At 43.8% G+C, this 27,211-nt stretch overlaps 1 protein-coding gene across 1 annotated transcript in view; it reads left to right on the top strand.

The window, feature by feature from the left end:
• The window catches only part of DHTKD1 (dehydrogenase E1 and transketolase domain containing 1), a 1,328,309-nt gene that overhangs the window by 1,130,674 nt on the left and 170,424 nt on the right, over positions 1 to 27,211 (top strand). The window contains exon 14 of the mRNA XM_085652869.1: positions 10,470 to 10,552. Coding sequence (XP_085508995.1) covers positions 10,470 to 10,552 — 83 coding nt within the window. The remainder of the gene's footprint in view (positions 1 to 10,469; positions 10,553 to 27,211) is intronic.

Genomic DNA, 27,211 nt, shown 5'->3' on the forward strand with positions numbered 1-27,211 from the left:
CGATTACTGGCAAAAGTGTGGCAGGATTCAATGTGTTACAGCGTCTGATTTCTATATGTGGCTGGAACAATGTAAGTTCGTACCCTGTAAGTCGCGCTATAGTCAAGTGTTGTGTTTGCGTTCTATTTACAAGAACCTCTACTGCGTGTGGTACTTGTACTGTCAATGGATGTCCTAACACTATGGCATCGCTTTGTCTGATTGCTAAAGCTGTCGCTGCCACGGATTTTAGGCATGCAGGCAAAGCCTGAGCTACGGGATCTAATGTACTAGAAAAATAAGCACATGGTTTGTGTGCTCCTGCTTGTTCCTGTGTGAGTACTGACAAGGCAGTACCTTCGCGTTCTGTAACAAAGAGTGTAAACTGTTTTCTGTAACATGGCGTTGCTAAAACAGGTGCTTGACATAAAGCTTTCTTTAGGCTTTCAAAAGCTTGTGTATGTTCCTGAGTCCAAGGGAGAACAGTCGATGTGGCTGCCTCCTGTGTTGTCAACTGAATGAGCGATTTTGCTAGAAATGCATACTGAGGGATCCACTGCCTACAGTATGAAGTGAGGCCTATGAAGGCTCGTACTTCCTTTTGTGTCTTGGGTATTGGCATGTTAGCTATTAACTGAATGCGGTCGGGTGTAAGCTGCCTTCCCTCCTTGCACAGCGAGTGTCCAAGATAAACAACTCGCTGGACACAGAATTGCAGCTTAGAAGGGGACACCTTGTGACCCTTTTCAGCTAGAAATTGTAAAACTGTCAGTGATGCTTTCTCACATTCGGGTTCGCTTCTAGCGGTGATCAACAGATCATCGACATATTGAAGCAAGGCAGTGTTAACTGGCATGTGGATACTGTCAAGTTCTCATTTCAGTGCTTGGCTATAGATGCTGGGGCTTTCTGTAAATCCTTGAGGTGCGCGTGAGAATTTAAAGCTACGTCCATTTAAACTAAATCCGAACAAATATTGGCTTTCCGGATCTATTGGGACGCTGAAAAAGGCATTTTTAAGATCAATTACAGTAAAGAATGTTGCTTCGGAATCAATGGCTGTCAATAATGACGAGATATCAGGGACCACAGGGAATTGTGGCACAATGCACTTGTTTAATTCGCGCAGATCAATAACCAATCGATATACTGGCGGGGCCTTCGGATCTGTTCGTTTAAGAATCGGAATTATTGGTGAATTACATACATTGGAGTCTGTTTCCACAACTACTCCTTGGGCAATGAGCTCGTCAATGATTTGCAGCAAAGCCACTACAGCATCTGGTGGTAACTTGTATTGTCGCATTCGTGGTAGTACCACTCCTGCCTTTAATGTGACTCGATATGGTGTAATATTCATGCAACCAACATCAGTAGGGCCTTGTGCCCATAGATGTGTAGGTAAAGTCTGCAGTCGGGGATCCATGTCTCTAGATACATAGTGACCTTTAAAATCACGTAAAAACAATCTTACTCCTTCCGGAGAACAACATATTATAGCTCCTAGAGCTTTCAGTGTTTTTATTCCTAACAGATTTTCTGGACATGATTTAGTAAGCGATAAATCTGTAGTTCGGGTCAAAGGTCCTATCGTAAGTGGAAGAGGTTGTGACACTTCATTAACAATAGGTTTTCCTGAAAAACCAAGGGAAATATTCTGTGAGCCTGAGAGGGGTGCCCCTGGAACTTCACTACGTTTTATGGTTGTTCGACTTGCCCCGGTATCGAGTAAAAACTTTCTGTCTTGGCCTAATAATTCACTATGTACATAAGGTCCTTCTTGGTCTACTGGAATCTCGATAAGGGGTAAGTCAACTTCCCTCTCTAGGCTGGTTCATGCGTATCGTTGATAATCAGGATAGTCATACTGTGCGGTCTGGTACAGTTGTCGTGTCGTGGTTTGGGTGGCAGCAACAGGCAGCGCTGGTGCAGCTGGCACAAACTGTATAGACTGTGGTGGAGCCGGCATGGACTGTGCATGCTGCGGGGCTCCTTGTTCATTCTGATCCTGTCTAGGTGGCCGTGGTCTTTCTTTTGTATTACCTATGGCGATATTATGTTTCAAAACTGGACAATCGTGTACGTAATGACCTGGCTTTTTACAATAATTGCATGTCCCTTTTACAGGTCCTGTTGAATCACCGGAATGTGTCATACCCTTTTTATGTCCTTCAGCTGGAACTGTCTGGGAAACTAGCATTTTCATTTTCGTGTCTTTCATGCGTCTGTGTTCATGTTCTTGTTCCTCTCTAATTCTATTGTGGTGGTACTGTAACATTTGTAACATTTGTGATGGAGTGTTACCTTGCCAGGTGCTCTCGAATTTTAATACTCTGTTCTTTACTTGAGGCAAGGCATTTTCCACTAATTTTGTCACAAACAGATGTGGGTATGATTCGCTACTTGCTTTTATGCCACTATTTATACCAAAACATTTTTCAAATCGGGCATAGTAATCACTAGTGTCTTCATCTTGCTTCTGTTTACAGGCTGAAATTGTACCCCAATCTTCCTTTTTCGTAGTTAATAAACGTGGCAGTACCTGTACTAGTAAACCTGGTAGTGCTTTAGTTTTATCCCCAAGCCCTGCTCCTGCAGTTCGGGCCCTTTCTTCTGCTTCTAATGCTGACCATTTTATCTTTTGGTCTCCTACCTCCCACTCTTTTTCCCTGAGTTTTTCGTAAATGCCAGCAGGCATCAATACCTTTAATATTGTCATAATGTCGGGATAGGTATACTCTCCCATGAGTAACATGTCTTTAATTTCTCGGTGAAAACCCGCTGGGTCTTTGTCATGACTGGGTACCACTTTCTTCATTTCTAACAATTCTATTTTCGATATGGGCGTGTATACAAATACGCGTTTAAACTCATTGTCCTCGCCCTTTATTGGGTGTACTTCTCGTAAAGGATTCTGTCTGTCCATGTAATACGTGGTTCTTTCCTTAATGGGTAGTGAAACATGTTCTGAACATACAAAAAGAATGTACTGCTTTCTTGATTCTAGTATTTCTTTAATTAATTTAGTACCTGAACCTCTCCATCTATTCATGAGTAATTCAGTCAATATATCAGGTAAGGGACCAGGGTCCGAATGTTGACTCTGATATAGTATAATGAGTTGTTGAATCATATAAATCCCAGCTAAACGCTGTTCATCTGGGGTGAGATTCAAAAACGTGCGTGCTACTGTATCATCACTGTACTTTCCGGGACTGTCAACCCAATGGACAGCTGACCTGGCTAATTCTTGTTCATCCATAGAATCGAGAAAATGATAACCCCTTCGTTCTCGGAGTAATTTGTCAGCGGCTTGGAACGAATGCTCGTTAGACCTTATATGGACTATGGGTGTTGGGAAACTCCTGTTATTATCTGGACATATCGGACGTATCGGGTCAATAAGACATCTATTACTATTACAAGATCTTCCTCTACCTACATAGGCTATGGTGTCTGACTGTCCTGTGGGCAGTCCTGATCCTTCTTCTTCGTTTTGTTCGAACTGGTCTACCGCTAATCTTTCTTCGTGTAGGCGTTCTATTTCTTTACGGATCTTTCGGCACATGGCTATTATACAATTTTGCTTATCATGTCTTCCTTCTGATATATTCTGGCTCCATCTGGTAAGAATTTGCATTGCTTCCGGGTCTACCCCTGGTCGGTCTTGATTTCTGATCACACAATTTATGAGGAAACGTAACAGTTCCCCCTGTATCTCCACTTTCTGATATTCCATAGCTCTGTTAATACATTCAGAATCTCGCCCTGTTTGAACAAAATGGTATATATTATCTAGATGCGCAGTCATTCCTGGTAACTTCCCTAAATACACCGCGGCTCGTCTGATGCGTAATGATGCCATGATCATTTCGTCCTCTTTGCCGGGCACAGGGTCATATCTACAATCTACAAGAAGTTCCTTAAGCGTACGGGCGTTTATGAGTTTGGGGGTACGTGAATGTGCTGACTCTTGAAAGGTAAGTTTATTTATTCTGGGTGGCGTAGAGAAAATGTTGGTAGCACCTCCCGTAGCCCCCTCTGGGGTATCGGGCGTGAAAGGATTCGTTGAACGCGATACAGCAACTATAGGTGTTGACACAGCTATAGAAGTAGCTGTAGGAACGGATGCAGAAACAGATGTGCTTGCCGGAACTTGTGTCAGGACTTGTTGCTGTAGAGATACGGGTACTGGATCTTGGCGTTGAGCCTCCCTGGCAGGCGGTCTATGTGGGGCGGAATTAGCATACTCGGGAGCTGTGTCATCTAAATATGAGGAAAGAAAAACATCTTCTGCGGTTCTAGGATGCCCCTTAGGATGTACCTTTATTGGGAATAATGGGGGTGGCAAGTCTTTTGGTATCTCTGGAGTAGCCTTAGGTAATCCTTCGGCCAGAAGGGGATACATACCATTCATAAGGGCATTTCTTTGTCTGTCTACTTGTTCTGATTTCACTCTTGTACCTTCTTCGATTAATAGGTTTTCTCGTACTTTATTTGAATTCTCTCTATTTCTCTCTTCCTGTCGGAGGGCTTTTTCGATACGTCTATGAGATTCTTTACGCCATAACTCAACGGCGTCTTTCTGTGACTGTCTGACTTTCCTTTTCCATAACTCTTCCTCTACTTTCATGATGCACTCTGCATCCCAGGTTCCCGCTGTGGGCCACCTCTGACTTTCTGGTAATTCCTTGGTGTAGTCTACCCATAAATCAAGAAATAATATAGCGTCTAAGCCATGTTTATGATACATGAAGTACCCTGGAGTGTCCCTAGGAGGAATAGGAACGGCTTCTTCGAGTACCCCTTTTCTTGTTGTGATCTGTCTTAGTTTCGAAAAGAGCGGCATATTGAGAACTGATCTGATACTTGATTTTGAACAAACTTAAATACTGTAAACACGATAATGAACAGTCATTCATACCACAATATGCAGAACGTACTTAAAACATTTAACATTTAACATTTACCTGAACAATCAATAATGATGACGGTCTAAGGAAAACTTAATCACTAAAACATAATACTCGACTTTAACTGAATTATTCTGAATTTATATACTTGATATACTAGATATACTGCTAAACAGTACAGATACACTGCTGAAACAGTGCAGACCGGATTTGTGTACCCAAACCCGTCTTGACCGGCACAACCTATGTGCACGTCAGAATGCCTCCCCAGTAATGGTACTCACCGGGTAGCTTCGGAAACGGAAGGCCTCGGAAACTGAACTGAACTTGAACCGGACTGGACTCGACTCGACTCGTCGGAAACTGGACTCGACTTCGGACTTCGGGAACTGGTGGGCCTCTGTATACCTCGGATCTTGCTCTCTCAGCTAGGCTCTGGTCGGGATACTTCGCACTTCTCACCGCCTCGTCTGGGTGTTGATCGCAGCCTCAGTCGCCCCCGCTTAACCGGAGGGAGATACAGGAAATCCTGCTGGTACGCGTAATTGTCCGTCCAGCTGTGGCAGGAGACCGGGCCTGCAACTCACCGCCGGCGCGTGAGATGAGAAAGTGTCCCTGTTCGGGCGCCATTCATGTGGTAAATAATTTAATTACCGGGACTTAATTTGATACAGAAACATAATAAAATAGCTCAGTAAATAAGAGGCAGAATCCGTGGTATTAGAGGTTCGGAATGGGCTTTATTCCAATGATCGATTATAATCGGTTGCTCCAAGTTCCATCACCACGGAGGTTCAGGAAGTGAAGTACATACATTATTGACAAGAAATGACTTTTATAGAACATACATTACAATGGAACAAATGCGGTAGGCGTAACAATTGATAAGGAAGATGACGATTCACATGCGTAACCGAAAATGGGCGTAATGAGGAGTAAAAAGGAACATAATTGGTTATGATGTCATATATAGGTGGATCTATAAGATTATACTTGGCATAGATGCGCGCGCAGCAGCATGACGTGTGATTGACGTGCAACTAGGGGGTGAAGGGGACTTGACATTTAGCTCTACACGTGGAGACAAGAAGTCTGGGGGGTCAAGTCAACCTAATCCCAAATCATATCTAACATCCTATGTTTAAAGAACTATGTTATCCACAAAGGGAGGACTCTTGGACAAAATCTATTCTATACTGACTGTGTGTGCGTGCACAAGCGTCTAAGTGTCTATATGAGATGCAAGGGGCAGAAACCTTCCATGGTAACAGGGCTATGAATTACTTGCATGAGGACAGAGAGGCCGGGCCCTTTGCTTGGTAGCTGAAGGAAATGTTTACCTAAACTACTAGACAGGAATGCATCGGCTGAGAAGCGAAGCAGATAACTCGAAGGTGAAATACAGTTTTTGGCAGGCAGGCAAACCGGCCGAGGCAGGCACCGTTAGCCGCACAGGGAGTAGGACAAAGTTCATGGATACAGATGCGAGCTCAAACTGAAGCTGTCAGAGGCAGAGAGCAGAGAAAAGCTTGATGGCAGAATCGGGCCTACTCGCCTGAACTGCAAAATGGAGTAACTGAGCCATATAAAGTCGGTGGCCTTTCGTACTTAGGAATTGAATATCCAGCCCATTCATGGCGGATCTGACAGAGGACATGTTGACGGTGGACGCACATGTGTTTGCGTCTTCAGAACTAGAACTGGAGGGAACATACATGTACTTGTGATTCATACATGGAACCGTTGGGGTCCAAGATAGGGGACATAACTGATCAGAAAAATCCATATTTCCACAGCATGAGCAGGACACCCCTGTAAACATCGGAGTCAATTCTCCAGGCTTTGTAAGTGCGGCCAGCCATTTGGATACAGATAGTGGCCATCCGTCCTTATACGATGGCTAACTATCTAGTGGCTGACCCGATCCTGGCCATGTTTGGTATCAAACATGTTGGAATCATACCCCAACACTCTTACCAGTATTCAATGTATGAGTCCATACTCTAGCGGGCTCCTCTGGGAAGCCCCCAGTACCCCCGGCAACGGCCTTTCAGGGTCTGCCTACAAGCTATTGATGCTGCCTACCCCAGACACGGTCCTGCCCTCCTCCTGCTGAGCTGAGCTCAAGCAGGGGAAGGTAGCACAATAGGTTTCCTGTCACAGGGAGGTGTGACCACCTTCCAGACAGGACTTAGTGTATTGGGCTAGGGCAGGGGTGCTTTCCAGAGTAACCCGACTGCTTTGAAGGGCCCATTTGGTGCCCTCCTTACATACTCCAGTTTGAGCCAGTTCAGGGATCCCTGGGCTCCCGCTCTGGCGCGAAACTGGTCAAAGGACATGGTAGTGTCGCCCCCCCTGTCTAGCTCATCCTCTGGGAGGGACCCCTCAGTCATCCTAACCTCTTTTTTAGGGTTTATAAGGGCTTACTTGTGGTTGGGTCCTCAGATTTGTTGTGGAACTAGACTCAAGACTGGTACCACGTCATTCTACGACCGTCTAAACACTTGCACTTCGCTTTACTTTGCCTGGAACCGAGACTGCATCTAGGAAGACTCCTGCTGCTCCTGGTCTTGCTGTTCTGCAAGTCTTCGCCATCTGTGTCTATGCTTCTTCCAGGATTTTCAGCAGACCTTGGGGCATCAAGGTCACGTGAAGTAATCTCCCTTGGAGTGAAGGAGTCTCCCCTTGCATCTGCAGGCACCACAACAAAGCTGAATGATCTGTTTCTCCTGACATTCCACGGACTTTGAAAGGCTCAGCAACACAGGTGGTGGTTCAGCAAATTCCTCGAGGCTTGACCTGTTTTATCTGCAATTTTTAGGCCAGTATCCCTCGTCTGAACCGCTGGGAAAAAACTCTGTGCACCGCGTTGACTTGCCGTTGCCAAGGCTAGTTGGCTCCGCAATCCAGTGATCATTGGGCTACAAGAATCGCCAGCATATCTTCCTGCCAAGTACAGTGTCCTCACCCCATCCTCTGCACCGTGGGCCTTTATCTTTGTGACTTCTGTGCCTTCAGCCTGTGGGTGCTCTTGATGGTCTCCTTTTACTCCAGTGGGCTCCCCTGCTTACTCAGTGCCTCCTCTGACTCTCCTGCGTGTGGTTTGTCCCTTAGACCTTACTGGTCCCAGCGTTGCTCCTTCTTCACTTTCCGTGCCTACTTGCAGCTGCCACGGCTTGTTGGTGCTCCTGTCGGACACGACCCCCTGGTTCTTGACTTCCGACATGGGACAGGTCGTGCATGGCTCCTCCTCTTCCTCAGTGTCACTTGGTACCCACAGCAGAAAGTGACAAGGTCACCGTCAACTCTTCTGAACCATTCGACATCGGTGGGCATTGCTTTTCCGTGCCGCCAGGTCACCTTCGAGTGGCTTAGACTCTGTTTGCTCTGCTTGCAGGTTTTTCACTTGAAGAATCCCCCCTTCGATTCCACCAGACACTTGCACAGTCTTCTTCAATGGCATCCTTCCTGACGTCCTACATTGTGGTCTACGGCAGTTTCCAACATCACTTCGCACCTATTCATCCTGGTGTAGGTGTCCTGGTTCCTGGGGTATCCACGGGTGTGGTGGCTCGCCAACCTTCTGTCTTCCACAGAGTTTTTTTAGGGTCCACGGAGAAGGGTCCTCCTTCTGCAAAACTTAAACCGCAGCTTTCCTGTTGACTTCTGTTGGACACACGTCTGTGTTTCTACTCTGCACACAGCCTCTGTGGGGTCCCTGGGTACTTATCTTGGGTGGTTCCTTGTGTCCCCAGTTCCTCTGAGCCTCCTGGTACAAGTCTGACTTCGGTCACAGTTCGCATTCAGTTTGCATTCCAATTTTTTAGTATATGGTTTGGTCTCCCCCTGGAGACCACTGTATTTTGTGCTTACTTACCTATTGCAATTGAAGTATTATTGTGAATTTGTGTTTATATCTCAGAGTAGCAGATATACCAATGTGTTAGTGAGTGTTGTGCAATAGCCATATTTTTATATATGCATTGTGTGGTTCTTTTTAGTTTAACCTCCACTGCATGATTAGATCTGGTAAAACAAGCTGCTTAACACTCCTTCAAGATAAGTTTGAAGGCTGCTCTCCACAGCTACCCCTTTGAGAGCTTTCTATGGTTATTAAAGACCACTAAAATCACCATAAAGGTTGCCTGGATTAGTGGAAGGTGCTTCACTTAAATAAATGTGCACCATATACTAAGCCAGCCTCCTTCCCCAGTGCCATCATCATTCACCCTATGCAAAATGTTTTTAGGTCTCGCCTGACCCAGCGCATGCGCTGGTCTGGCGAGACTTATTGAGAGGGCTTCAAAAAGTACCACCAGGCCAGCCTAGAGCTACAGTGCATGTGCGCGGGCGCGCTTTACCGCAATTTACTTTCACTTTTGCGGACGCACGGCCGCTTTGATGTTTGATCGCAATTGGTCTCGCTTTTGGGACCTTATAAGTATTTAGTTATGCAACTGTTGCATGGCTAAACACTTAAAAGGTCCCAAAGGCGAGACCTATTGGCTATGCCAATGCTTGTTTATTTTGCTTGTAATTTAGTTATGAAGTATTCGTTCACAAACATATGTAGTTGTATCTGCTTTACAGTCTGATTTTGCTATATGTGTTGAAAAATAATGTAGTTTGTCGGAGCATTCAAACGTAACCTTTAACTATCAAAGAATAAACATGCTTTAGTTAGTCAGTTTGCTTTTGACTTATCTTACAATTTCACCTACTTGCTGTCTTTATGCTGATTGCCATGTATATCCTTGAAGAAGGCACTACCACTCAAAGGTTAGTGACATGTTGTCATTTAAAGAGTTCTATAAAGTCATAATATGTGGGCGTTACTATTGTGCTAAATGTAATAAAAAATAGTCATAAAAGTGTGAGGACTGTTGCTGTAGGTTAATTTAGGTGTGAAATCCATTTTGCAATACATTTTTCATTCAGTAATATATCCCAGTGTGTTTAGTCCCCTCTGCAGGTGTCTCTATGCATTTGCACTAGAGAGGTTGGAATCCAAGCAGCATTAGCTCAAGCCTTCATCTTTGTGAGTTCATTACATTGAGTATCATGTTGTTGTTAGTAAACTGTATTAACTGTAGTTATAGCACTTTGAAGAAGATGAGATTGTATTTGTGGCCATATAATCCAAGATTATTATTAATTTTATTTTAACTTTCATTAAACCAAATGAAGGACGACATCAGTGTTATTCCAGCAATAATTGCTTGGAATATCCTATAAAGAAAAAAAACAAGTAGAAGATATGTTAGTTATGAAACGTTGTTTTGTAATGGAATTGAGTTCAAATTAGAGCTTTTGCTCCTTTGAATTATTTAGAAGTTTCTTTCACATTGCAGATGTTAATATTAATATGTCATCTGACTTGAAACTGAATTTGTTTAGGTTGCCAGATAGTAACTATGTTATCTTTCTCGGATGTATTTTGAAATGGCCATAGCAATATTTAAGACAAAGACCAGTCATATTATTAATAAAGTCCATGATATATCAAAGTGGTTGTTCAGTGGAGTAGAAAAGAAATATAATTCTGTGCTTTAATTTTTTTTCTGTTTTATCCCACAGGCTGCAGTGTCAAGTTTTCAGGAAATGGCACCAGGAACATCTTTCAAACCTGTGATAGGCGATTCATCTGTGGATCCCAAAAAGTAAATTTGATAACGAAATATTATTATTATTATTTTTTGTTCAAGCTTTTTTATGCAAGAGTACCCATCACAGACATATGAAGGAAATAGAAGGTCCATAAAAGCACGAGGAAGGCGAAAGCGTGTGAGGGTTGAAGGAGGAACATAAACAAACTCAACATGCTGCATAATATAACAGCAGCACACAAAATAATACTTTGCAATACCATTCAACCACCTACAAAAATGACCAACTGGTGTCAAAATCCATAATGGACGTAGCCTTTTGCAAATCACTGTTTGAGTTCAGTTCCATAAAAACTGGCCATTCACCTCGGGTCAATCTTCAGCACTGAGATCTATTTCAGCTATTTGCTACAGCGTTTAGCTCCATTATAATTATTTGGACTGACCTGCTGTGATTTATATCGATGCTACTTTCCAGCTGACTTTAATTGGTCTGCCTACATTTGATTGAACATTACAGCCAATTTACACTGAACTGCTTCACACTTTCAAACACCTCAATACCATGGATGTGTTGATATTGTATTGGGAGAATACTAGTGCCTGCTCTGTATTCTGAAAGAAATGACTATGATGAGTCATAAATTATATGTTTCAAGGTACCACTGGTGATGTTACACTGCCAGCAGAAGGGATAACCTAGCTTAGCAACTGCACTTAATGACTATTAAGCTATTTCAAAAAAAAATAAAAACACCCCAGTACTTCCCCATCATGTTTCCTTATTTGTCACCTATTTCATTTGACATCCCACACCTAGTGTTTTTAACAATTATGTACCCTGTGACCCCTCTACACATTGTGGACTTACCAAAAATGCATCCTTATGGTGTTACACCCTTAATTATTTCACTCTAAAAGATCACAAACTAACTTAACTGTAGCTAGTAAAAATAAATATCTTCAAAGCTGGTGATGGATACCCTGCAGTTTCACAATTTAACCTTGTCTTGTCTTCATTTGTGTTCCTATGTGCAGGTGGTCTCCCCTCAGCTATGGCTCTGGGTTTGTCCTAAAGCAGAATTATTACAAACCACCAAAAAGGAGAACAGTGTCCTGCTTGCCAACTAGCCGTGTATCCCTAGTAGGTTTTTAATGTTAGAACAATAATTTCTTTAATACCCTCACCGTGTAGTCACTCATATGGTTGGGTGCAGGCAGGTTAAATTCTAAATTTAATCATATAGGCCGGAGTATGAAGGGTGTTAGAGAAGGCCCAGAGCACTCTTTTGGTTAAGAAATTACAGTAGCACTCTTCGATGTTTGTTACCCGTTACCACACATTTCCTTGAGGCTTTTAACTTGGGTAAGTGCCACTATTGATCTTTTCCCTCTTTTCCTGTGGCCTTTGTCAGATTACAGGGAGTTACCAAATTGTGGAAAGGCCTCACAAGGTAAAATCCTGTTTTGTCAATATCAATACCATTTGGTCTCTCCCAATATTCCTACTGCATTTCCCACCACGCATTGCAGGAACCAATCTGGGAAAATGGCAAAGGAACAATTGGTAATAATCCCCAGACCCTACATTTCAATCTGTTAGTTCCCTGGTCAGTGTCATGCAAAGTCTAAAAAGAGAAAAGTGTTCTTGTTGAAGGTTTTTCAATGGGATAAATGTGAGGAGGATAAGGTAAAATGGAAGTGCTATGGCACAGGCATAGTCTTAGGTATTCTGTTGAATCAAAAATCAAAATTGAAATAACTAATACAATAAAAATGAAAGTTAATCATCTTCACCCTTATGCATCAAGCCAAAATCCAGTCGGTAAAATACCGATTCCTTATTAGCTCCCGGTATTAAGTAAAAAATACCCAATCCCAATGCATCAACCCAAAAGCAGAAATCGGTATTTAAGGAATCCTTAAATAGCGATTCTTTAAATAGGGATTCCTTAAATACCGATTCCTTAAATAGCGATTGCATTTAAGGAATCCCAAAGTGAGATTCCTTAAATGCAATGCATCAAAGTTAAAAAATTAGCGATTTCGCTAATAAGGGGAGCAAATTACCATGAAGATGAACTGCATGGTAATTTGCAAAAACTTTGAAAAATGCACTTTTGTGCATTTTTCAAAGTTTCATGTTGCGCACACACATGCCCTTAGAGCATGTGTGTGTGCAACATATGTGCACATATCATTTTCAGGGGTGCAACAGGGTGTCCTTTTGACACCCTGGCACCCTTGCAAGTGCTCCCGCTATTAGCGATTCGGTAATACCGAATCGCTAATACAGAATGGCTTTACATTCATTCCTATGGGCCTCCAAGCCCATAGGAATGAATGGGTAGGTATTCCTTATTACCGATTCGGTATTACCGATTCGGTAATAAGGAATGTTAAGGAATCGCTATTTGAATAGCGATTCCTACATGCATAGCCTTTTGCTATTCCTTATTAGCGATTCCTTATTTTTCGCTAATAAGGAATCGCAAATGCTAATGTTGATGCATATGCCCCCTTGTCTTTTCCCTCACAGCATTATTTACAGGTAGTAAAACTCATATTTCTTCCCTCTCAGCGGAGGTAGTATGGTGGCCAAAGGGATGTATATCCATTCCTGCAGGGGATAGTCTGCAGTGTTCTTATTTTACTAACCTCACTGGACAAGTTAGTCCTTTAAAGATGGCACTCTTGAGTGCCTGGCAGTTGGTACTCGTTTCATCCTAAACATTTTCCAATCTAATCCTTCAATTTCCTTGGTCGTAAGTTATACCGTTGCACAGTCGGTTGTGGGTCAATCTTTTTGCAATGGGCACTCCACAGTCAGGGCTCAGTCTGTCTCTTTCCGAAGGTTGCTTTTTACAAAATGATGTGGCTCTCTTGACATTGGACAAATGAATCCAATTCTTATGACCATCAAACCGCACTGCAGTTTTTGTCACTAAACATACTTTTACCGGCCCTTTCCATCACAAAATTCTTGGTCAGCACCCATTCCCCTGGCCTTATATCGTGTACTTATCCTCCCCAAAGGCAGGGACCAAGTGTCTCTGATCTGAATAGCAGAGAAGCTAGTAGTCAGTTCCTTACAGTATTCTAACCATGCAGAGTGAGACAAGTCACGAAGCTTGGATGGAGATGCAATCCCATGTATGTTGTATGGTCTGCCATGCACATATGCCGAGGCACACCTCAATCAGTCCAAATTGTAATGTAGGTAGTAATCAATTTAGTAATCACAGGGAGTCCATAAAATGTTTCTTTGACTTTATTTTCTCTTCTTCTCAAATGTCCATGTACAAAAATGCACTGACAGCCGACACTTGTTTCGTCCAACTGATTTTTTCAAGGCTAAAAGGTATAGGCAAAGACCGGCACCCCATAGAAGAGCGTACAGGAAGCTAGTGTAAACACGAAAATTCTGATATAGGTCACCTGTAGGCAGCTGTGGATGTTACAATATATTAAAAAACGAACAGTCGATATGCATTTGGAGTAACACGGGGACTGTTCTATCCATAAGCCTTAATATGCTTGTGGGTGGAGAACTGGCGGCCGGCATGCAACCTGTTTGTTTGAGAATGCAAGAATGTTGTCTGGTCTGCCCATCACCACCTCAAAGGGAGATAACCTATTTTTTTCAGTCGCTTTATTTCTCATTGTAAATAGTGCTAACTGTAAAGCATCCACCCAACTCAATTTACTAGATACACATATTTCTGACAATTTACTCTTTGAAGTGGCATTACATCTTTCCACTAAGTCTGCTGCTTATGCATGATATATTGAATGAAATGTTTTTCTAATACCTAAACCTTGGCTCACTAAATCCATTATCTCCTTTGAGAAATGTACCCCGTTATCACTCCAAAGGCTTCTAGGCAATATGAGTCTCGAAAAAAATTCCTTTAACAGAACCTTAGTGGTGCTCATAGCTGTATTATCTTTCAGTTGGAAAGCTTCTATCCAATTGCTAAAACAGCATATCACAACCAAAACCGTGTTTCCCACTACAAGGGGGCATCTGGATATAATCCATCTGGAGACATTCAAAAGGATATTCTGGCATTCGAAAATGGCCTCGGGGTACTGGTATTTCTTTTCCTACATTGTACTGAGTGCACACCATACACTTTTTACAGAAATGAACTGCTGTCTTCTCACATTGCTGTTCTCCCATATTTTTATGATGGTGTTGGTGATACCCTCCGCTTGTGTAGGGCCATGTACCATTTTAACCATTGGTAACACAAAGATATCAGGAAGTATCCATCTAGTAATTAACTTCCCATTTACCCAACCTCTCAAATGGTCACTGAAAACATCACCCCTATCCTTCAAACTTTATTTTCTTGTTCATCAGCTAATGCTCGTATCTCCTTTACTTCTGCATAGGGGTCATAGGTATTTCCTTCATCATCCACAACCATTACTACATATGTCAGTGAGTTAACAGCTAAGGCAGTGTTTTTGGCTACTTCATCTGCAAATTTATTTTCCTGTCCTACTGCATCTGTCACCTTCCTGTGTACGACACACGTCACTATAGCATTCAACAACCTAGTGATAAGATGGCCATGCTATATTTTTGCCCCAGTGGACGTAATGAATCCTCTCTCTGCCCACAACCTCCCAAAATTGTGAGCCACTCTGAAGGCATACTGGCTATCAGCATTTATATTAACTGTCAATCCCACGGACAATTCGCATGCACGGGTCAGTGCTATTAATTCGGCAGCCTGAGCTGATGTTTGCTCTATCTTACATCTCTACTACTGTTTTACTTGTGGTGATGACGTATGCTGCTGATCTAGTTCCATCTTTCTTCCTGAGACAAGAGGCATCCACATTGAGGTTGGCATCTACCACAAGTAGTAGCATGTCAACCAGAGCCACCGACTCTTTGTTTCAGTTTCGGTGACAATCCCACAATTGTGTTGTACCTCATCCTGTTCCAAAGGAAGAGGCCTCAGGGTGACTGGATTAATGTTGTCACATCGTTCCAGAGTAACATTAGCAGCCATAGGTGTTAACTTATAATGTGTCAATCTGGTATTAGTCAAATGCTAGGTCTTAGTTTTGTTCAACAGAATGTTTACTGAGTGAGGCACATATACCTTGACCTCATGCCCAAGAATAATTGAGTCTGCCTGTTTTAATGTAGGAGCCGCTGCAGCAATGTTTCTAAGGCAGTTCGGTAGGCCTCTCGCTACCGGATCCAATGTTGAGAATAAATAGGCACATGGTCTATTTTTCTCTCCTTGTTTTTGTGTTAAAACAGCCAAAGCACAACCTTTCTTTTCATGCACAGATAAAGCAAAGTGTTTAGAATAATCAGGGGTACCCAAAGCAGATGCATTGCAAAGAGCAACCTTTAAGGCTATGAAGCTTTTGTCATGTTCAGTTTCCCCGGGAACAGGATCTGTCACCTCTTTGTGTCATGGGCAATAAAGGTTTGGCCAGCAAAGAAATATTTGGTATCCATTGATTACAAAAAGAAGCCATACCAAAAAACGCACGTACAGCCTGTTGTGTTGAAGGTGGTGCTATATTTTGAACCACTTTTATTCTGTCAGGTGATTATCTTCTTCCCCTTTCAACAGGAGGTGACCTGGATAGGTGACCTCCTGTTGACAATACTGCAATTTAGCTGGCAAAACGTTATGTCCATGTGAAGCCAAAAATGTCAGAACATCATGCGTTGCTTTCTTACATTGGTGTTCTATTTTAGTAGTTATTAATAAATCGACATATTGCAATAATACTGTACCTGTCGGCATTAGGCAATTGTCCAATGTTTTTTAAGAGCCCTATTATATTGCTAACTCTCTGTGTACCCTTAAGGTGCGTAACACCTGCCTTCAAAATTGAAACTAAACAGGTACTGGTTATCTTTATGTATAGGGTTACTGAAAAAGCCATTTTTAAAATCTATGACAGTAAACCATTGTGCTGTGGGCGGTATTGAATAGAACATAGCAGTAATGTAAGCACTACAGGATATTGGGATTCCACTATCTTGTTAACAGTTCTCAAATCAACCACCATTCCTGTTCCATCATCCCGCTTAACTACAGGCAAAATAGGACTATTACACAGGCTTTCAGATACTTTGCATATTATTTCTCTGTGTAATAAATCAGATATGATAGATTTTAATCCTTGTTCTCCTTTAGATTTTTTGTACTGAGGAATCTGTTGTAATTTTGCATTTGCTTTTACCCTTATGTGAACTCGATCGATGTCCATATATCCTACATCATTTGGCGTGTCTTCCCACAACTTACCATCTAGGTCCTGTAATTCTGTTGGTTGCATATTCTTATTTGTGGCTAAAAACTACTTAGAAAATGTGTCCTTCTCACATTTCAAATGAACACTATTCGGTGTACAATATATTGTGGTATACATCATTTTCAGTGCTTTTAACCGACACAAATTCAGTGAGCACTTACCAGTCATGGGACTCTAACTATAGTTTTTCGTTACTAAGGGCATATCTATGAAAGTGTGATGAGCAATTTTCTTAGTTTGACGACCTTTGTCCATCCATGTGTATGCCATGATCCTCATTATCTCTTTCTCATTCTCATCTAATTGAGGTCTAGTAATTATTGGGGAATCCATTTCCCATGACAACCCTTAGTCTGGTATTTCTCCCCCTTTGAGGAATACTTTTGGGGGCATGGGATAGATGAGAGCCACCTTCGGGAGGGAATGAGGAAGAGGGTCCTCCTGTTGTATCCAAAGGAGTAGGATTTGGGGTACTAGATCCAGACTGTGATGCAAAGGCTGTATGGGCAGTAGACAAATTCTACACTAAGGTGTTGAATTAGTCGGTATGGGTGGTGGTACCTGAGGAGGTTGTTGTACAGATACTGGCCTTGGGGGCACATAAGGGATGGGTGGTGGCTGCTGCGCAGTATTATATGGGAGTGGTTGGTCAAGCAATTTGTTTAATAATGGATCTCCCTCCTCATGTTCATGTTAGATGTTTTGTATCCCAAAAAGACAATCTGTTTTTATACAAAATTCTTTATCTAATTGTTCCGTACCTTCTTGTATTTTCCTACCATCATATTCTAACACATTAGCCTGCACAGTTCTATTTTGCTCTCGCTCTTTTTCCTTTTCTGTTTCATTGCTAATATTCGTGTATAATTCTCCCAAATTTTAAAAACCTGAAATATTCCAGGGTGAAACCTTTTCTTTAGCAAACATTATTGTAAATACTTTAATTTCGCAAGATCAAAAGTCCAATTTAAGGGAAACTTCAACTCTTCATTTGCCTTAGTATATTTATTCCATAAGTTGTTGTATAGGTTCATGGTGTCGTAGGTCCCTCGGAGGCCTCTCAGGATCAGTTCGTTGCTCAAATGGGTCCACCTATTGACACCCTTCATTCCGAATTGCCTTAGTAGCACGGAAGCTTAAGGTGGTCAATCGGGGGAAGGAAAGGATGGGAACAGCGGAGAGGTAGACCTGTAAATACAAAAGGAGATATTCAAACCAACTGGTACATTCACATTTACTAAAGCCTCAACCTTTTTGAAAGAACCTTTCTTGCTAATATACCTGTAAAGGAAAAGAACTGGCGTCTGTGTTCACTTTAAGAAGGTTGATTAAGTCATCTCAAACCTTCCAAAGGCAATACCATGGGATTGTTCAAGTCACTGATTTTTTTGTATGGCTCACGATGTGCTTACTAAAAACAGAAATCAACGTTCAGGCTAGGACACAGGATAAACACAGAAACAATCACCCCTGTTGTTCAGCAATCACTCATACCCACCATGCTCGTGTTTTGTTCGGGCTTCACAAGGGAGCAAGGTGTAACTTCTACCTCTCACTGCTCCCCCCTGCTATAAGACGGACAACAAGACACACGCCACACGGATTAACACAAATAAAGAGTATAGCAGTGCACTTTGATCGACAGCGTGTTAAGTCACACACATTCAAGGTTTTCGCGTTGCATTGTCTCTAATCACAGCGTGTTACTTCACACACAGGTAATACAATTGCAGAAATGTCTTTATATACCACCTGGTATAAATTGGGCAGGATTAGATATGTCTATAAAGGCTTCCATGAAACCCCCCTTGCTCCTTTAGTCATTAGCAGGTATCCGCGTTTAAGGAAAAAACATCGACAGCTCGCGGACTATATGCGCTCTATAATTCATGGATACTTAGACCTCGGTGCAGTCACAGGCTTAGAGACAAGGATTTAGCTGGTGTCAACGACACCCTTACCGCACTTCAGGGTAACACGGGTCCGATTCCAAGCATTGGGATCGCCGACTCACTCGGGATAATCTGCGGCGTCTCCCGCGACGCCGCCGGCTTACATAGCCCTCCCTGTCACATCCTGGGTGCGCGTGACGCGGCGCTTGGGCTTCTGGGAGCGGTAGTTTTCTCTGGCGGCGCGTCATGAATATGACCAACGTCTTCCTCCCAGCTCGATCGTAACTCCCGAAAGACGGCAGAATATGATCCCCAACCAGCCTCCTTCTGCTGCGGGGAGTGTACAGCGGTGGCTGGGCCCAGGTACGTGACAGCACATCCCTCTTCCGAAGACCGCTTACACGGACCAGGTTTGTTGGGAATTCTCGCATGAAAGGCTTTGACTCTCTTTGGAGCGTGCATTCCAGCAGTTGGTTCCCATGAATTCTCTTCTTCTCCATATCCTTTCCAGGACACCAAATACTATAGTTTGGAACCTCTCATTTGGAATCCACTATCTCGCGGACTTCGTACTCTGGCTCATTATTTATCCAAATGGGTCAGGGTTTCTTCTTCACCGGTGTATAAGAGGGTTTCAAGAGGGATACATGAAAAACAGGATGTATTTTCATGGCGTTCGGAAGGGCCAATAACATTGCATCAGGCAAGATAACCTTTTTTATCCTGTAAGGGCCAATGAACCGTGGATTAAAAACGCTATATTTGCGGAAACAAATGTTTCGCGTGGAGAGCCATACCACATCCCCCACCTGATATTTAGGATTTGGTTGGCGGTGTTGATCGGCCGCAGCTTTGTATCTGACCTTGGCTTCTTTCAGGTTTTTGTATGTTTGTTTCAAGGTGTGTTGTATGTGGGTTATTCGTTTCTGCACTTCAGGCACCTGTGGGTTGTCTGCAGGATGGGTCAAGGGTATAATACGGGATGGAAACTATAGCTACTGTAGAAAGGTGCTGTTTTAGTGGATTGATGTTTTGCGCTGTTATAAGCGACTTCGGCTAGACATAGTAACTCCACCCACTCGTCTGAGTTCTTTGATACGTAACATCTTAAGTATTGTTTTAACGTTTGATTTAGTCTTTCAGTTTGCCCGTCTGATTGCGAGTGAAAACTGGTTGATTTGGAAGACTTCATGTGAAGAGCCTTACACCATGCTTTCCAAAACCTAGCTGTGAACTGGGGAACCCTATCGGAGATAATATTAGTTGGGAGTCCATGTAACCAAAAGATGTGTTGCATCAGCAACCTTGCCAGTTGTCCGGAGGTGGGTTCCTGTGCACTGGCAATGAAATGACCCATTTTTGTAAGGCTGTCCACAACCACCAGGATGGCTGTACAGCCTTTGTCTTTGGGGTGTCCTACCACAAAATCCATCGAAATAGTTTTCCAAGACACTAGCGGGGTAGGAATGGGTTGCTGTAATCCTTGTGTTTTCCCGTGTTCTACTTTGGACTGTACACAAGTTTCACACTTGCAGATCATATCTCTAACTTCTGTTTCCATCAGAGGCCACCAGAACTGGCGTTGTATTCTGTCAAGAGTCTTTTCTATTCCATCATGACCTGCACTGTGATAGATATGACACCAGTGAAACACATCTTTTCTTAAGGCTAATGAAGGCACTAACAGCTGTTTACCATTCACAGGTAGTCCTTTGACCAGGGTCCATTGGGTATGAGTCTTTATCCATTCTTTCCAGTAACGGTTTTGCACCCCTTTTGCTACTCTCTGTAGAAAGGAATCAGTCTGAAGAAGCCCGATTAGATGTTGTGGCTTTAGAATGGAATGAGTAGTCTCAATCGTATCTCCTGGGACCGTCTCTTGTCTTGAAAGAGCATCTGCCTTTTTGTTTTCTATTCCTGGTCTATAGGTCACCATAAAATTGAACCCCGAAAAGAAGAGCATCCATCTGAGTTGTCGGGGAGAGAGCATTCTAGTAGATCTCATGAACTGTAAATTCCTTTGGTCCGTATACAAGTTTACCACGTGTTTAGCACCCATCAAAAGGTGTCTCCAATCGCTGAAGGCTGCCTTGATTGCTAGAAGCTCTTTTTCAGAGCTGGTGTATCTAACTTCGGCCTCGTTCAATTTTCTTGACATATAAGCAACTGGGTGTCCTCTTTTCTTTGGGATAATATGGCTCCTATAGCCACGTCGGACGCGTCGGCTTCCACAATGTAAGGCTTTTTCAGGGTCGGGGTGAGCCAGAATAGGAGCTGTCGTGAAGGCTTGTTTCAGGGTTTGGAACGAAGCTTCGGCTTCTTCATCCCAACTGAAGGGGGTCTTCTTTCGCAGGAGTTTAGTGATCGGGCCACTATGTTAGGAAAATGACTTATGAATCACCTGTAAAAGTTCGCGAATCCAAGATAACACTGTATGTCTTTAACTTTGATAGGTCTGGGCCATTCCTTTACGGCTAGGATCTTGCACTCTGACATCTCCTGACAGCCTGGAGATAACATTACCCCCAGAAATTCCACTTTTTGCACGTGAAACTCACATTCGCTGAGTTTGCAATACAGCTTGTTGTTTCTTAAGGCGTCGAACACCTGCTTAACATGTCGTACATGGTCATCAACAGAGGAAGAATAGATTAAAATGTCATCTATGTATGCCACTACAAATCGATCCAAGAACTCCCGCAACACTACATTCACAAAATACTGAAATGCTGCGGGGGCATTACATAGTCCAAAGGGCATTACTGTATATTCATACAGTCCATACCTGGTACGGAAGGCGGTCGTCCATTCGTCGCCTTCCCTTACCAGGTGGTAAGCCCCTTTCAAATCCAACTTGGTGAATATAGTGGCGGTCTTGACTTGTTCTTACAAAACAGGGATCAACGGCAAAGGGTATCTGTTTTTTATGGTAACATTGTTTAGGGCTCTGAAGTCAATGCATGCCCTCTTTTCACCATTCGCCTTAGGAATAAAAAAAAGAAGAGAGGCGGCAGGGGACCTGGATGGACATATAAATCCGTTCTCCAAATATTTGTCGATGTACTCTCTGAGATGTGTTTTTTCCGGTTCTGTTAAGGCATACAACCTACCACAGGGAATGACTGCCCCTGGCACCAAATCGATTTGGCAGTCATAATGCCTATGTGGGGGGAGAGTGTCTGCCTGTTTCTCACAAAACGCTTCTCTATATTCTGCGTAACAGATTGGTAAGGCTACATTGGTTTCTGCGGCAGTGGCGATGTTGTGAACAAGGCCCACACCCTGCCCTGGTGTGGGAATCTGAAAACATCCGTGCTTATGACACCAAGGACTAAGGAATTCCAGGGTTCAATTAACCGTGGGGTTGTATTGTACCAACCAAGGTAGCCCCAATATGACACCGTATTGAGGGGTCTGAATCACAATAAACCTTACAGTTTTGAGATGGTCTTTCCCACAACACATCAGTAAGGGCTCGGTATGGTATCAAACAGGACCAGTACTTAATTCCGTCCCGTCTACCGTGAATACATCCTCAGGATTGTCCTTAGATACTAGGACTAACCTTAATTCTTTGACTACCCTGCTGTCTACGAAAAGCCCTGTGGCTCCGGAGTCTATCATGGCTTCTATTCCTTGCCATCCTTTCGCTGTCTTCAGCTGAACTGGGATGAAGAAAGGATAGGACTCGGATGTTGAATAGAAGGGACGGTCATACCACCCAAAGATCCCCCTTCTGTTATCTTTGAGTTTGTTAGTTTTCCTGCATCAACTCTGTTACTGCCACCTGTGGCTTTTTATGTGCTAGAGTGGCCCTTGGTTTACTAAGACATTCTTTTACGAAGTGGCCTTTCTTGCCACAGTACATGCACAGGCCGTTTTTTCTCCAGGTTTCCCGCTCGGTTTGAGTCAATGGAGCGCGTATTGCGCCTATTTCCATAGGTTCAACCGACGAACCTGAGGAGGCCCCTGGGGTTATGGCTTTGTCAAAACGATAGGAGGGCCTTTCCGTCTTCCTTCTGTCCCCCTTGCGTTCTCCCATTCTATAATCCAACCTTAACGTTAGATAAATAAGATCAATACATTACGATGGCTGAGGGTCTATCTGGGCTAGCACATCTTTCATTTCGTCTCTCAAGCCTTGATAAAACAAGGCCGCCCTTTTTTCCTCAGGCCACTGGGTTTCCGCCACTAGGCGCTGAAAGGAGTTGATATACACCACTAACTCCAATCATACAGTATGGGATTATCCCTGCGTACGAAAGGCACTTCCCCCTGTGCTGCGTCCCCCGTTAAATAGGAAATCATAAACGCCACCCGGGCCTGGTTAATAGAAAAGGCCTTAGGCCTACAGGTAAAGTGTAACAATATTTGGGTCAAAAAGACCTGAACCTTGGTGGCGTCCCCTTGGAAGCGTTTAGGAGTAGGAATCTCTACTGTAAGTGGCGCCTGAAGCGGAGAACTTCCAAACTGCCAGGTACTCCCTTCAGTACTTCATCCTGCTTGGACGCTGAAAGGATTTCTTTTATTACTATCTACCTTTTCTTGTAGAGATGCTGTTTCGGCCCTAGAAGCTGCCTCGTCTTGCTGTAAAAGCGCTAGGGTGGCCAACACATCCTCTAAGGAGGCCATAGTCACAACAAACCAACCGGGAGAGGTATATTATTTTGACGCAGATTATTCTGTCGTAGGTCCCTCAGAGGCCTCTCAGGATCGGTTCATTGCTCAAATGGGTCCACCTAATGACACCATGAATTCCGAATTGTGATAGTAGCACGGAAGCTTAAGGTGGTCAATTGGGGGAAGGAAAGGATGAGAACAGTGGGGAGGGAGACCTGTAAATACAAAAGGAGATATTCAAACCAACTGGTACATTCACATTTACTAAAGCCTTAAACTTTTTGAAAGAACCTTTCTTGCTAATATACCTGTAAAGGAAAAGAACTGGCGTCTGTGTTCACTTTAAGAAGGTTGATTAAGTCATCTCAAACCTTCCAAAGGCAATACCATGGGATTGTTCAAGTCACTGATTTTTTGTATGGTTCACGATGTGCTTACTAAAAACAGAAATCAACGCTCAGGCTAGGACACAGGATGAACACAGAAACAATCACCCCTGTTGTTCAGCAACCACTCGTACCCACCATGCTCGTTGTTTGTTCGGGCTTCACAAGGGAGGAAGGTGTAACTTCCACCTCTCACTGCTCCCCCCTGCTATAAGACGGACAACAAGACACACGCCACACGGATTAACACAAATAAAGAGTATAGCAGTGTACTTTGATCGACAGCGTGTTAAGTCACACACATTCAAGGTTTTCGCGCTGCATTGTCTCTAATCACAGCATGTTACGTTACACACATTCAATGTATTCGCGTTGCAATGTCTCTGATCACAGCGTGTTACTTCACACACAGGTAATACAATTGCAGAATCGTCTTTATATACCACCTGGTATAAATGGGGCAGGATTAGATATGTCTATAAAGGCTTCCATGAAACCCCCCCTTGCTCCTTTAGTCATTAGCAGGTATCCGCGTTTAAGGTAAAAACATCGACAGCTTGCGGACTATATGCGCTCTATAATTCATGGATACTTAGACCTTGGTGCAGTCACAGGCTTAGAGACAAGGATTTAGCTGGTGTCAACGACACGCTTACCGCACTTCAGGGTAACACAGGTCCGATTCCAAGCATTGGGTTCGCCAACCCGCTCAGGATAATTTGCGGCATCTCCCGCGACGCTGCCGGCGTACATAGCCCTCCCCGTCACTTCCTGGGCGCGCGTGACACGGCCCTTGGGCTTCTGGGAGTGGTAGTTTTCTCTGGCGGTGTGTCATGAATATGACCAACGTCTTCCTCCCAGCTCGATCGTAACTCCCGAAAGACGGCAGAATATGTTCCCCAACCAGCCTCCTTCTGCTGCGAGAGGTGTATAGCGGTAGCTGGGCCCAGGTACGTGACACATGGTTACTCTTTTTTTACCATCAAAATCCAGCTTGGGCTGTCTTCAGCAGGAGTAGGTATTGCTTCATCTAATCTATTCCCTGAGCCTACACAACAACAACATTTTGAAATGCATTTCTTCATCTTGGTACAAGAAGTTCTCATTTTATATTATCTATATTCCTCTAAATTAGCAATCATTCAGCAGAGAAATGCGACCGAACATTCTCACCAATATGTAGTCCGCCTTTATCATCCGACTGCCAGCATTCAGGCAAAAAGCCTTTTCCCAATAAATCAGTTTGGGATCTCTGCCGGGGAAATCCTTATGTCGGGAGGCCTGTTTGGGACTTCAGATGGCAGCTGCTGAGAAACGTCGTCTCCTTAATGCTGTGCAGCCTGCATGAAGAAACCGGCCTCCCCTTAGACGCCTGTAAAGACGGCGTCCTAGCCAATCATTGCAGCATTGTGATTGGCTTACGGGAAAAAAGGGAGGCGGCCTGCTTCTGCTTCCTGTTTGCAGAGCGCAGGAGACTCGACTCGGGAGTCCGGCACCGGAGGCGAAGGTAAGTTTTTTTAAAATTCATTTTAATTAAGTTACCCCCCCACCCCCACCCGCGATTCATGCCGGCCGCGACTGATCATAGGCACGCCTTGGGTTTACAAAGCAGACACTGATAAACACACTACTCATTATGCAGATAAGGACATTTGCAGCCCCCAAGGCAGATCACAGATCATGAGGAACATTATTAGGTAAATAGTTCATAGCCACACAAACATGGCAACCGTCAGCAAGAATAAATGGGTGAAAGGTTAAAGCTTGTTCCAACAAAGCAAAATGTTGGTTTAAAGGAAAAGATTACAGAACTGATGTCAATTTTAAAATACAATTTTCCACAGGCCAAGGACAAAATTTTCATTGTGTCTCTGGCTCCCTTTGGATTGTTTTTAGGCCCAGTCACTGCAAGGGGGCCTCCAGTTGGTTTACCATTGGCAGATCTGTCCTCAACACTTGCTGTGCCACTTGATGTTGATTAGAGGCTTATTCCTTCCTCTACTTTAGCCCTGCCTACTCCAGCCTTGGCGCCATGCATGATTCCATCCATCGTTGCAGATTGATGACACCCTCAGTGCCATGTCTGATGCCACTGGCCTGGGTGCCAACATCAGAAAGAGAGCTGAAAATTCCCCCGAACCAGACCTAGACAATATGCACATTCAGAGCTTCAGACATATTTTGATAGGGATGATGGCATTGACGATGACAACCAAGGAGAAAATAATGGTGCAAATATTTTTGAGGACCTTCATGATGCCAACAGTCTGGACACTTCGACAAACATAGGCCTAGCTTCTCCTAAATCAGCCATGGCTTCTCAGGAATCCGCCTCCTTCACCACAGTAATAAGGAGGGCTGCAGACGTTCTGGACCTCACCCTACTAACCCAAGAAGTGAAGACTAATGTCCTCAATAAGGTTTTGAACCTGGACCTCTGCTCCCTTTTAACAAGGCCTTGACATGTGTACTGATGGGCACCTGGGCAAACTCGGCTCTTCTCTTGTCTCCAGTAAATAGACAGGTGGTGTGGTGACACTTGCTTGCTTCCGGCGACCCTGACTTTCTGCTACGACACCCCACTCTGGAAAGACTAGTAGGCCGAGCATGGACCAACCGCTTAACCCCAAGATGTTCAGGCGAAAGCTGACTCACCCCTTGAATAACTTAAACAGGGCAAAGCAACTGCCCACTCTAGACTTAGTTCTGCCAGTTTGAAAGCTCCCCCATTAGCACCACTTCTTTTGAGGATTCGGAGCGAGCTACCAGAAGAGGCAAAGACAATTCAGGCCTCAGCAACAGAGGCCAGGAACCACACGGATGGCGTCCAGGCTCCCAGGTCAACGAGCTACTCAATCCCCAAATTCTTCCATCACAGAACCTCAGCGGCTCACAATTGTCTGGTAGGTTGTGTCACCTTTCACCTCCCTGGATGGAGGAGCATAACTTCTGATCTATGGGTTCTCCAGATTCTGGACCAGTGGGCTCAGCACCACAGGGACTTGGCAGAGGCCATAAATGTGCCAAAGGAGACTGCTCAAGATCTTCAGTGGTGACTGCTCAACCACAGTTGGACTGGTGGCAGACCCCTCTCCCTATCCCACCAAGAGCCAATTGTTGTGACAGATGCATTGTTGCTGAGTTGGGGAGTTCATCTGGGAGAGGTGGAGATCAGAGGATTATGGTCTCCAGCAAAGGCTTGTCTCTGCATCAATTTGCTGGAGTTACAATTGATTCACTTGGCACTGAAAGCATTCCTCCCAACCATCTAGGGGGAACGTCTACAGGTTCTCAAGGACGCCATGATGTCCCTGTGGTATTGCAACAAACAAGGCGGTGTGGGGTTGTGGGTCCTGTGCTAAGAGCTCTATGTCTCTAGAAGAGGCTGAATGCCCAGGACATATATCCGGTCGCCCAGCACCTGGTGGAACTTTAAACACTGGTACAAACAAACTCACCCATTGTTGCCTAGTGGATCATGAGTGCAGTTGTACTCAGCGGTGGCATATGGTATCTTC

The sequence above is a fragment of the Triturus cristatus genome, chromosome 4_1 (genome assembly GCF_964204655.1).
Source record: "Triturus cristatus chromosome 4_1, aTriCri1.1, whole genome shotgun sequence".
NCBI lineage: Eukaryota > Metazoa > Chordata > Amphibia > Caudata > Salamandridae > Triturus > Triturus cristatus.